Consider the following 14,099-nt stretch of genomic DNA (forward strand, 5'->3'; position numbering starts at 1 on the left):
CAGCTGCCAATAAAGATTCATTATGCCATGTATAGGTAAATATTATTTTAGTTTTTGCATCTACAGTTTTAAGCTTACACAGTAGCAATTCATTTGCTCTCCACATATAACTTGTCTGCAAGTTTTGGTGCAGTAGCCAATCACAATATTCACACTTCTCACTAGCTGCTAAACAATATTCTTCTTTTACTTAAAATAGATCACTGTCAGATGCAAACATTTCCAAGTTATGTTTTTCACTAACACACAAAGTCAGTATTATGGCTATTTTAAAACAGTAATAACACATGCAAAACTTCATAGTAAATGTTATAATCATTATCTAAAAGTCTTCCATCTGCATTTCTTTTCATGAAGCTTCTAATAATGAAGCTAATGGTTCTATAATCCACTGAAATGTCTATACTTCTGAAAGCAGAGATATCCTATTTTTTGCACTAATCAAATATCTCTGAACTATTCTCCACAGTGAAATTTCAGAACCATTCACTTGGGTATAGATGCCTAAGAATTTTCTCAAATTATGCACTGCATAGTAGTCACTAGAAAAATAAAAAACACTTTAGAAGGGCATGTGTACCATTTAATTTCACTGTAGATGTTTGCCTGCACACTTTCATTCTCTCTTGTTAATATATATATATATATATAATATATATGTGCATGTGCGTTTCTTCAACTCAGATGAGCTTCCTTCAGAACATTCTTTAATTTTTCACAATTAATGTTATAAAACTCCTCAAGCAGTTAATTTAATTTACACTTCAGTTTTACCACTATCTTCACCTGTTAGATCTTCAAAGAGAACAATACTGTGTATATCTTTAATGTTTGATTCTGAAATATATGTCACAGCAATATCATCCAGGACTATTTTTTTCTATATTACTTTCCCATTTGTCTGATAAATCAACTCGCTTTCTCTTTTCCTTCCTTTCTTTAATCACATGTTTTCCACACAGGTTCATCACTTTTTCCTTTCCCTCCTCACCTCAGAAATTCTGCCAGTTTACCTACATCTCACTACAACTCAAAACAACTCAGTTTTTTTATGCTCTCTCCTGAAGCCTCTATATTGTTAATGCATACTTACACACAGACACTGTACTACTTTTCTTCCTCTATGTACATACCTATGGACCTATGTGCACACATAGAAAGCTAATAAATGAAGCCCAGACTATATATTATAAATAAGTAAATAAATATTAATATGTATAATTTCTAAATAGTTGGTAATGTCTATGTTTTCTTGCATATACCAGTTTAAAAAAAGATAATGGCAAAGGTTTAATTTTATTTCGGTCAATTACACTGCAATTTTCCTGATATTTTTCTGTGCCTGATTGTCAGCCTAAGTTAAATACAATTTAATTATTTCTCACTTCTCTTTCCAAATTTCCCTGTGAGACAGATATCATCAACACTGTTTGTCTGCCATCTCTTACTATTTGATTTCCATCCCTCTTGAGATCACTATATCCAGATGTGCAGATTCTTTCTTAACAACATACCTGAGATAATCAGTCTTACCACTGGATTCTTATCCAAGAACTTTTCTTCTCACATATCCAGTAATGCAATTCTGTTTCCCAAAATGTTTATATCTTGCTAATGTTCACAGAGAATGCCGAAAAAAGTGTCTTAGCCCCTCTAGTCCTTTTACTGAACAGTGGTAGTGCCAAAGAAGTATTTTGCTACTTACAGTCAAGTCTCTCATTTGTACGTCAAAATACTGAGTTGTTATTGTGGAGTGAAGGTGTAGCAAGAAGCTTCAGGTCCTCTTCAGTAAAGTGAATGCCAAAAACATGCAAAGAATAATATCCCTATACCAACAAGAAAACAGGGGAAAAGTCCTTTTCCCTTTAAATATTTTGAATCTGGGAACAAGAAATATTTGGAAAGCATTTTTAAAGCTGATCAGCAAGAAGATTATTTTAAATTTGTTTTCCTTACCATGTGCGAATATCACTGTTGGCATTAAAGGGGAATTTATTTTCATTGATGCTACATTTTTTTTCAATTATTTCAACAGTAAGGGAAAAACAAAGAAGGAAAGCAAGTCACTGAACTACTGAATTTCATCTAATACCAAAGCAATCTATTCTCCCACTCAGAAACATACTTCAAAGTGCACATACAACCAGAATTTTTCATTTTTTTTTGTTCCCATTAAAATAAAATGACTAGGTGTTTCATGTGTTTCGTGCAATGCTAAGCATTATTTTTAAGCTAAGTGGTATGAAAATGCTAGATGAAAATGAACTCCAGAGAGTTGGCATTCCTTAAAAAGCACAGTATGTGAACAGTTACATGTGCATAATTATATAATTACACTTGATGGCAGCAATAGCACATAGAGAAGATTATTAATATCAGGTAAAATCCACAGAAATCTCATGAAGATTAATATCTTCTAAAAATACACAAATGGTGACATTTGGGTGCAGAACATATTTTAGTTTTACATTTCAGCATGACAATTACCATGAAAGAAAGGATCAAAGCCAAATGGCACAGCTGGCAGCTTGAGAATAATTTAAGAGGTGTACTGGCAATAGCTTTTTGGTTTCACTAGGATGGACTGCATTAACCATAATAGGGAAATGATGGTGAAGAAAAGTCATACAGCAATCTTAACTGGCATAAGTACAGCGTTAGCTGAACCTGTGGGTTTGACTACAAAAAATGTTAAGGGAGAAAACTTATGCTAATGAATATGAATAAGAGCAACATTTCATCTATATCTGGGGACAAAACAACATCCCCAAACTACATTTAGGCTTAAATTAGTGATTCAGGATCTCGTGAACAATGGGAAATCTGATAAGCTCATGTCTATAATGTATCCAACCATGTCTTTTCTATCTTGTCCTCTAGTCTACAAAGAGGCAATCTATATGCAAAAATATGACTACATATATAAGAAATTGGTGTAGTGGGACTGGATGGATGTAATATAGGCTATGGACACAAAGCTTTCTAAATCCCGTAAAGCTCTCTAAAGTTTGACTGTTATAACATAGCAGGGGTGAGACCACAAAAGCACTTCTTATTGTATTACCAGTACTAGTATCTCTACCAGCTAGAGATGAATCATCAGATCTTACCTCTGTCATTTAATTCCATTCCACTTTCAACCTAACCAATATGTGAATATGTATACCTTTTCTTTCTTTTTTTTTTTCCAGCAATAACACATAGTTTCAAATGTAACATATACTATCAAATGTAAAATTTCCAAGTCTCCCCTCAAAGATGGCTAGAAGACATAACTATGTCCTGTTTTAGCAAATTTCCTTCAAAAAACTGGACATTCATCAGATCTATCTTTATTTGTTTTGCAAAGTATTAAGCATAGCTTCAATTCATTGCAACTAATCTAACAACACAACCTCCTTTCACTGTGAAGACTGAAGACAGTCTAGCCCAGAAACTAAACCTTTGTCCACATATGAACATTCAGAAAATCAGAATCTCCACTTCCAAATGGATTGTAGATATGTATGGATTGTATGCCTGAAATTACAGGCACATATGACCAAATAATTGCAGATTTTACAGTTGCAATGTGCTCAGTGTACAGTTTAATAGCATTACAAAAGCAAAATAAAATAATGAAAGCCATACAATTTTGTCCACACAAAAGGTCAAAACAAAACAGCAAAAGTATTTGACTGGGGAGTCTTTAGATGGACTGTCCTGCCAAATAAGGCAGTTTTCTATAAGTATTTAGCAGAATTAGTAAGCTCATAGAAAGTGATGAATAGTCCAGTAAGATACATGAAAACAAAACTAGGATAGCATCAAATTATACGTTATTCTATAAATATTCTTAAACAGAAAAACACCGTAACAATGTAATGGGAAGTATAACTTCATAAAAGTATAACATGCTGCTATTCAATTGTTTATTGTTATTTGATAGAATTCGTTGACATCTATGCACCTTATACAGCTGTGAATTTTTTATTTTATTTTATTTTATTTGTTTGTTTGTTTGCTTTGCACAGATCAGATAAACTCTCCTTCAAGTTCTGAAAGGTTTTCTAAAATCTTGGAGGCCCTCACTAGATTTTCTTGCTCTAGAACTAGTTCTTTGTTTCAAGCAAGCTACCAGTAAGCAAAGTATAAAAACAGAAAATATCAGAGTGTGAAAAAGCTCATCTGGATCATAAGCTCTAACACTGTACCAACTCTTCAACTGTGTTAAAACTTAATAAGGTTTGCTTATTTTTTAAGCATCCCATCTCACCAATGAATATCTTTGGTCATCATGTAGCCACTCAGATGAAACACTATTCTCTCTTTAGAAGTAGAGGTAGGACAATTTATTCAAATGGTTTATTTCTTGGTATGTGTGATTTTAAGACTAACAAGCTTAGAGCTGCAGATGCAGGAAAATGCAGAGAGATATAGAGATACGTATGTATAAACCAACTCAGTTAACTGTCAGATTCTGTTTCATAATATTCTGCTTTTCACTTTTACTTAATATTTCACTTTTTTATTTATTTTATTTTTTTTTTTTGTAGCCAACTTACATGGAGTCAACAAGAAGATAAATAAATATATCAAGATTTATAGCCATATACAGATGTGCAATGAAATCAGGTAATAGATATGGGCAAAATGCAAAAACTTTATAATAGCCTAAACCAGACATTTTCAGCTCTGTATTAGCTTCCAATTGGCAAAATAAACAATTTATTCAGGGCGTTTCATGGGCTCCACATGAAGATAAACCAAACTAATTCTGTCAAGACAGATGTGATGATTCCCAGATTCATGGGGGGTGGGGACTGCATTGTTTTTCTTTAGTTTCAACTGACAACTAGAGCTTTATATATACTTTTTTTTCCCATAGCACTTATTTCTAACTTTTATCTAACTTTGAAATATACAAAGTGTTTTGCGTGTTCTGCATTTGGGAATCAGTTGTTAAACAGAGCATTTGCTAATCTTCTTTCATCAGGCAATTTTTATTTGGCATTGGTAGGAAAAGGAAATTTTAAAACATTCTCTTTGCGTTGCGTAATACCCAAATATAAAAATAAGTATAGCACTTTTGCTTTCTCTATATCCACTGATTCTATAAAAATCATAGAAAACAGAATGTATACAAAGAAACAAGGCAGTAATAGAAAAATAGATCAGAGCAAAGATAACAGCTTGATTTTATCCTATTGATCTACTGTTCCCTTTATGTAACAAGCAATGGCTGGTTAGAATTTACATTGCGACTTGTTCATGCCAAAATGCCATTAACAAGTTTTCAGTGGTTATTTCAGGTGATGTAGTAGACAAAAATAGACTCAGTTTGTACTGTGGTTTTCATCCCCTTTTCTTCATTAAAAACTGCTGAAAAAAAAGAAAATATATAGACTGTGCAAAACAACAACAATCCAATTATTAATTTTGATAAAATACACTAAACAGTGGGTTTTTTGTTTGTTTGTTTGTTTTTTCTTTTTTTTTTTTTTTTCTTTTCTAAATATAGGCATTTGTTTATCTCTTCTGTGGCATATGTTACAATCTGGATCTGTGAGTCTCACACAGACATTATATTCCTAAAATGTTAAATATTTATAGTGATATCTATGGTTACTACTACAAAGTGGAACAGGATGCTTACAAGAAGAAAAAACTTGTACCTTCTTCTCACTTGTAGAACATATAATTGGGTATCTATGGTCTGCATGTTTTCTACAGTTCATTTTTTTTTCTATTTAAGTCTTGTGAGACTAAAATACCCTAAATACTTTAAACGCTAGGCTGGTTCATTGTGGTCACCTTGTATCTGCCAAACCCAGAATTATTCCACATCAGAAATATCTGGCTTAATTAAAGCTGTCATCTCCTAAGAGCTAATTCAGTCCCTCTGCACATCACATCGAAGATAAAATCCTAAGACATCTGCCTTCATGGTCTTGGCAATATAGGCACAGCTTTCCTCTGTTTATTACTGGGATGATTCCTACCAGCCAGTTGCAACAGTTCTGGTGTCAGGCTATCTGATTTCAGCACAAAATCTACTAATTTGCCATATCAGATATTCCCACTAAACATACTCATGCAGGAAAGTGGGATAAGTTAATGACAGCCACACTGCAGAGCCCATGCACATGTCAGCTGTACATGGTAAGGCTGGCAGGCCTCCTATTCTTGGGTTCTGTGAATAGCATATAGACAAGGACATAATTTGATGTATGCATTCCAGTGGCATCTTCTGCCTCTCCCCCACTACATGCGCAGGAGGGAAATCTCAGCAGGTAAGCTGGTGTCTCTCAGTTTCATTCATCTTACCCCTTCCTTTGTTGCTTTACATTATGCTATACCTGATATATGCTAAATATATGCTATATTGTTGTTGAACATGAAACATTTAGGAAAGCATAAACTGATTGGTAAGCACTGGCCCTGTCAAGAAACATGAACTTGCTTTGACTGCATTTGCATCTCCTCTACAGAATCCAGGCCACAGAGGGCCAGCCCAACGCCTGCCTTTCACTGTAGTATATGCCAGCACTGCCTGAACAGTAGTGCAGAGATACCTTTGTGCAAATACAGATGACTACTTTACAAATAAGGCATCCTCCAAGAGATCCCACACTAGAAGCTTCTACTATTTTATTATTTATTTCTCTTTAAAGTACAAGAAGATAAAATGACATAATAGTTTTCCCCAGTTGTGCTCCCTCCATAGGAAAAGTGTAGGTATGAAACAAATCAATGCCTTTGTTCATTAAAAACAAAATTGCCAGCTAACATTTTACTACTGGAGTTGCAATTGCACAGATAAACACATCTACCCATGTGGAGTATCTCAGCTGTCATCAGGGATTTATATGAGTGAAGCAATTCATTGGTATGGAGAGGATTTCTATTTTTACCCATGTGTTATGATGTAGAAAAGAATGCAGTTTGATGAGGTTTGTAGCATTCCTGGCTTTTAGAAAAATTATGCCTTGACTTATGAACTAAACCAGTCTGCAATGTAAATTAGTAACAATGTGTGTGAAATGGCGCAATTTGATCATATAAAGACGCTCAGATGCATAACTGAACATTAATAATCTCATTTGGTAGGGCTGCCATCTTTAAAATGCATACAGATACAAGCCAATCCCTAACTGCTCAGAAGGGTCAGAAGTACATTAGAAGTATCAATATGAATTTTATTTTTCTATTCACCTGTTTAGCAGGAGCTGAAAGTGAAATGCTAAACTGCCAGACGGTGTATGTGAATATGTATTTGCTATGTTTCAAATAACACCTTTGCTTCATCTTTGACTACACACTTCTGATTTCCATTAAGTATGACTACCTCCTTGTCTTGTCGAGCAATTAAAGTGACAAAAGTAATAGCAGATGCCTCTTTCATAGTTAAAACTACAGCATGCAGCCAATAGCTTGCATTTTATTACAACCAGTCTACATTGCCTAATAATTGCAAGGTAATTGAAAAGATCCTGATAATAAACCACTGGTTTACTTTTTTTTTTTTTTTTTTTTTTTTTCAGACAAAGCAAATATATAACCCAATTGAGGCTTCATTTTAATGATACATTAGATAGTTTCCAACTTGTCCTGATTTTTGTTTTATTTTATGATTGTAAATAAACCCTGGAAAATTCCTTCCCCTATTTTACCACCTGAAACTGCAGCTGTTGGCTGACACTATCAAAGCCTCGCAATTCCAAACTCACGTGCAAATCTCATCAAGTGCAGACGCTTCTAATTGATTCCAGAAGTTTTTCTTTTGCTAAGATCAGCGGGCAGAAGAAGAATAATGAGCAGCTTTTAAGCAGAGGGGGGAGGGTGTTGAGCTCAGGGAGTGGAGATTTTAAAAGCTCCAGCTTGGCTGCTCTGCCAGAAATGCAGAGCAATTTTACGGTCAATTGGCCAGAGCATCTGGAACTATACATCATAGTCTGTAGTTGATGGTGGTGAAGCTGATTCTCAAACTGGCTAAGTCTAAAATCAGTAACGACCGCTGTCACACCTAAGTGGAAACGAACTTAATCTACTGCCAGATTTTACTGTGACTTTTTCTAAGGGACATTATTCCCCTTAGAGTAGTTGTCAAGAATATTAAAAGTTCAGTCTACTGCATGGTATTGCAGAATTTTCTCAATGAGGCTAATATAGAAAATACAGATTACAACTCGTGTTTATTTAATTCCATGTGTGCTGACAAGGCTTTTTATCATGAGGTAGCAGTTTCCTTCCATCACTTCAAAAATACATTTCAAATATACCCGCCAATCTAGTTAGGGCACAGAGACTGCCTAAATACTGAGGTTGTAAATCATAATATAGGGCATGGAGCTTTCACCTTAATGGAAACCAAATATAGGATATGCTGCACTTTGAAATGTGGCACAGATGATCATAATGAGGGACCGAGGAAAAATGCTGCAGAGCAAAAAACTATAGATGTGGAAATATGTTCTTATGAGTAAATGTTTGTTTTAAGTCAGTACTCATAAGTCAGTATCCTGACGCTGGGAAATTACACTACGAAACAAGTGAGGCAACAGCAAGCCTTTGTATAACGAAAAGAGAAGTAAGTAGTGTGGCTATATATCACATTAAGAGGGACTGCTGTGGAATGCAGAGTACAGTGCAAATCAGTTCTTTACTAAAGAGATATTATATATTTCATCCAGACAAATTAGCTGACATGCTCATAAGAAATACAAGAATTGCATCAAAGACCAGAGAAACAGTCCATTTGGTACAGAATACTGTCTCCAAAAACATTTGGAACAGCTGCATCTACGAAGTTCATATACTCTGGAGGAAAAAATAAATAATTTGACCACAAAGAAGTTCATTTCTGCCTTCATTAGTTAAGGGCTGAATTATAACCTGCTGCACAACACTCTACGTATCTTCCACTGTTGATTATTTTTCTAAAGCAACACATGCCCATACAAAATATAAAACAAGTACTTCATTTAAGATTTCACACAGGTATACACGCTCTCTTTTTCTCTCTTTTCTTCAGTGAAAGTTGACCTAGACCTTTATTCTTCCTACCTGTTAGTAAATACATGACTGCTGTTGGTTCTGTATCTATGCAGCCAAACAATGCAGAAAGAGTCTGGGTGTACAGACAGTCTCAGATATAAAGCCTTAGAACAAAAAACAAACCAAACCAAACAAACAAAAAACAAAACAGGCTCAACAAACAGACATCTGCATTTCTTACTCCAGCTTTTTTCACTCCCATTCCCTCAGCTTATGAGTCACAGTAGTGAGCTGCAGCCACTACGAGAGTTAGTGAATACATTTCAGACAAGAGTTCCAACAACACGTCAATGGCTCTCATTTCTACTTACTCCTCATTAGTATAACTGTCAAATAACAGCCAGTGCTTGACCAAAATCAGATCATGGAATATGCTGACTGATGCCAAACCAGAGAAGCTAGATGGAAATTCTTTGAAGAGGTGTACCATCATCACAAATTTATTTTTACATATTATGCCTGCTGAAATGTCACATAACTGAATGTACAAGCAATGTTTTCTGCTACCTCCAGGTGATTAGGAGACTCCAGACCGAGTCTGACAGAAAAAGATTTGGCAATAGTAATACACATGATCATCACATTACACAGACATGAAATAATCAGCCTACAGCAAATTCACTAGTATAGGATGTGGCAGCACAGACATTTGAATAGAAATGCACTGACTTCTCAGCTTACTGTCTAAATCCAGACAAATAACTCCATCACCAAGGTGTTCAGTGAATTCCATCCCAGAAACAATTCTCATCAGATCTAAAAAGTTCTTCAAACTTTACTATGTCTTTTTTCTAAAAGCCAATCAACCAAAAAACAGAGCAATAACAGAGCCTATTTCTTTTGCCTAAGGATACGAAACATACACAACACAAGGAATAGAAAATGCATGCTGAGAAATGTGTAGGGCTCCACCTCCCACAAGAAGAAAGATTATTTTTCTAACTCTGATAACTTGGAATTATTGTCTTCACTGGAAAAGGAAAAAACACCATGAGAGATCTCTCAAGAATATTTCTTGGAAGGACTTCAAATACAACCAAGCCAAGACTGGTAACCACATTACTTAATACAGAATTTCAAAGCATAGACAGATGCAATTCTGTGGTTATTGGAGTGCGGACACAATAAACAATTATATGAAGACTGCAGCATTACGAAAACAAGCAGTTCTTTCTTACCCACCTCTAACTGCATTTTACTACCATGGTCCTCTGCATTAGGGAACTTTCTTATTCCAGAAGAAGTTAAGTAATCAAACTTATGCAAAGATAAATCTTTGGCTGTATCAGTCAGAGTAGCCAGGTGACTGAATTAGCTAGGTAGTGATGTCAAGGTACTGGAGAAAGAGGGCAGGGCTGATTCTCCTAATGGCATTGCAGTTGTCAGCTGCTATTTTCACAGCCACTTGTGCTAGTGTAATAGCAAAACTCTCTCTCCTTCTTTCCCCCACTCTTCTTGTTTTCTCTTATTTCTGTACTTTCTTCTTAGTTTTCACACAGAAGGTGAAAATTTCAGTAGTTCTTCTAACTGTCAGATGTGCTTACGAACTACTCAAACTCACTGAAATGGCAGAAAGCAACAGGGATCCAGGACTAGGAATAGAGATAGGAGCAGTCAGGATTGAGCTGTTAATTTAATTATTTAGACTTGTTGAAACTCCCCATTTAGATCAGCCTAAGCTGATGACAAAACCACACCTTCAGCAACTCCCACATTAGACAGTCGTTTGAAGTTTAAACACTTATGTTTACTAGTTAGAGCACCCTACAAATAATACTGTATGCATGACTACTTCTGAAGTCTTGTTTACTGCTTATAAATATTAATGAGGAATGCAAGTATATGAATCATAGGCACAAGAAGAGAGAATTCACAATTTTCACTAATGATTTAACATAATATATGGCAAAATCATTCTTGTACCTATCTCCTTACTTATGAAGGATGGATTTTAGGAATGCTGAACAAAAGGGAACTTTTCAGACAAAATTTAGTTTTAATTTCTGTGAGAACAATTTATTTATTTTGCTTATTGGTGTCTTCTGGTTGGTTCTAAATGATCTCATTGATTATGACTGAAAACATTAATAATCTGAAGAGGCTTTTCAACACACACTGTCAAATTTCTGGCAGTTTCCTTTTGCCCATAATTTTTTCTTGTAAATTCCATTAAAAAAACACCACAGTATACATAGCAACATTCCTGCTATGAAACTAGAAATTGTATAATGCGTTGACAGTGCACAAGCAAAGCCTGTGATTATAAGACTTGCATATCAAGACGGGGGACTCACAAACATCACAAATCTATTAATATCACAAACTTGATCATTTATGACGAAGTGCAAGTCTCTTGCACTGACATATCAAAATTCTTCACAAGGATTATTTGATTTGGTCTTTTTGAGAGCAAACAATTTAGAGGATACCTATTTAAGTTCCTTCAAAGAAAAGAATGTAAGCAAGGTTCTCCTGTTTCAAAACAGTCAAAACCAGACTAACAACTCAATGTCAAAGAAGGGATGAGGAAAGAGTCACTAAAAAGTATAACATTAAGGAAGAAAGAAAAGAAGAAGTAAAACTACACAAGAAAGCAGAGGAAAGTGCAGTAAATAAAGGGGAAAGATTTTAGTATTTTAACAACAGATGGAAATAGGGAACAGAATAGGAAACCTTTTTTTTTTTTTTTTGCCCCATGACAGAATGGGAAACGATATAGAAGTATCAACCTGAAAATTTTACTTCTTCTCCTTTAACCCTTCACATATAAGCACTTTAGAAAGGCAAGGGCTGGAGGAAATTTATAAGGTATATTTTGACACATAATTCTGCCCAAATTTAGTTAGAAAACCTGAGTACCTGAAGTCCGATATCTAAAGCTCATAGGCTGTAGAATTAATTGCCAAATAATAAAATTATTTGCATTTAGACAATCTATTGTAGTAGGCTATCAGGTATCAGTCAATATAAAAAAAAAAATATATTTATTTTGCATTAAATATTGTCCAATAATTACTGTTTCCTGTACCAATGAAAAAGACCCACAGTAATATAATACATGTTTATGGTTTTTTTTTGCCTGATGTGAGGGGAAAGCAGGAGAATCAGCACCACTACTAGAAATACCCTATTAGAAAAGTTATTGGTTGCTATATATTTTGCAGCTGTATCAAGTCACAAAAGTCATTCTGAATTTAATCAGTAACAGGTCTGAGCATCAATCATTNCAATCATTATTGTTTACTTGCTTTTTTTTTTTTTTTTTTTTTTTTTTTTTTTTTTTTTGCCAAAAATTAATTTTTTGATAACAGTTCTACTAGTTTACAAAGGTTCATAATGTTGCTGATAGCCAACTTTGCTGATGACCAGCACATGGTAGTTTGGGAATGTTATACACATCAGAATCTGTAACTCAGTGTCATCAAATTCCAATCACATTAAAGTAGTATTTTAACCAACCTTGATTATAAAATAAAGTAGATTATAAAGACACAAACACAATAAAAACATGCCCTATGAACACAAAAGCAATTATACTTAAGCAGATTAAATACCTGTTTAATCCAATCTCCTTTTAATGCCTAGACGTCTGTTCCTGGTGTTCAGTATAAGCACAGAGCAAAATATTTGATATTTAAGTTCTTTAGATTTGTTCTGGTTAAGTAAGAATTACTCAGTCCAAATTCAGGAATGAACTTCTGGACATTAATATCGTATTTTTTGCAATGACTAGTAAACAGATGGCTTTCTGACTTCTTTCAATATAAGGTGGTTATAATAAAGAAAACAATATTAAAAAAAATAAAAATAAAAATAAAAGAGAAGAAAAAAAAATCCATATTCTCTTCAAATTATATGATGAGTGTAAAGAAGCCAAATGTACATTTGTAATGTTCTTATTTTTTTAAATACTTTATAAGGTCACTAGCTTAAACGTTTCAGAATAAATGTCTTACTTCATATGCGTAGTCCAACAAAGAAAGCTCATTTCTTAAGTAGCCAAGTTTGTATACTCCTAAGAAGACTGAGCATCGGATGATTTCCAAAATTACTGCTTTGGGTCTACAAACAGGAAAAAATTCAGATTAATGCAGTTTCTTTCTTTCCTCATTGACTTCAATGAAAATCAGAATGTAGAAATAGTCTATGAATCCTGCAGCTATACCCCTTTCTTAAACTTTCAGCTACACTTTTATGGTATACAGCTTACATCCAGTTAGAATACTGAATTTTCTGGGGTGAGAACATGCATATGCAGAGAATATATGTGAATTCACACACCTATAAGCATGCCTTTTAGTCACAGAAATGAGAACAGAAAAATTCTAATAAGCTCAGAATCTTATCATTGGCACATTTCTGTAAATTTATGTTAATTCTTTTTATCAAATTTGTACATAATACTGATCTCTGATTTCTTGAAAAACTTTTACCCCATTCAGAACATACAAGCAAAATGTATTCTTTTCTGAAAAAGACAATGAGAATTATGTTCAAAACACAAATGGCACGACAATGAAGATTCTATTCCACATGTCTGTGTTAGCAGGGAAAATACTCATAGTTTCTCTGTAAGAAACTGTAGTTGCTATTCAGCTTTCCATAGGGTCACAGCACTCATATGGACTATTTCCAGAGCATACATCTCACAGAACTGGTATATTTCTCAAGATCCAATTTGATTTGAATCCATAATGACCAAATTTAGTCCAAAATCAATGCTATCATTCACATGAGTTTGAGTCTGTGCTTTTTATGCATTTCTCACACACAGTCAGCCAATCTGACACCCATGATATGCTACAACATAGGTCTTAAACAATACAGCTAAGCTTGAACAGCATGGGACAGTCTACAGGCCTGCCAGTATCACAAAACCAGAGATGTTGATCCAACAAATGCAAGCACATTTGAGGACATGTGCAACTGGTGCTTCAATATAACCAATAACTGCTACTGGAGCACTTTTTGTTTTAGTTACAGGTTATTTGTGGTTTATCTTCTACTCAACAGACGGAAACATACCTGTCTGCATATATGTATATAGTTCTGTATCAATATAA

The 14,099-nt window shown here is 34.4% G+C and overlaps 1 protein-coding gene across 1 annotated transcript in view; it reads right to left on the bottom strand.

Annotated features, from left to right (window-relative positions):
• The window catches only part of AGMO (alkylglycerol monooxygenase), a 171,970-nt gene that overhangs the window by 58,849 nt on the left and 99,022 nt on the right, over window positions 1-14,099 (bottom strand). The window contains exon 12 of the mRNA XM_015853865.2: window positions 12,993-13,098. Coding sequence (XP_015709351.1) covers window positions 12,993-13,098 — 106 coding nt within the window. The remainder of the gene's footprint in view (window positions 1-12,992; window positions 13,099-14,099) is intronic.

This window comes from Coturnix japonica, chromosome 2, assembly GCF_001577835.2.
Source record: "Coturnix japonica isolate 7356 chromosome 2, Coturnix japonica 2.1, whole genome shotgun sequence".
In the NCBI taxonomy this organism is placed as follows: domain Eukaryota; kingdom Metazoa; phylum Chordata; class Aves; order Galliformes; family Phasianidae; genus Coturnix; species Coturnix japonica.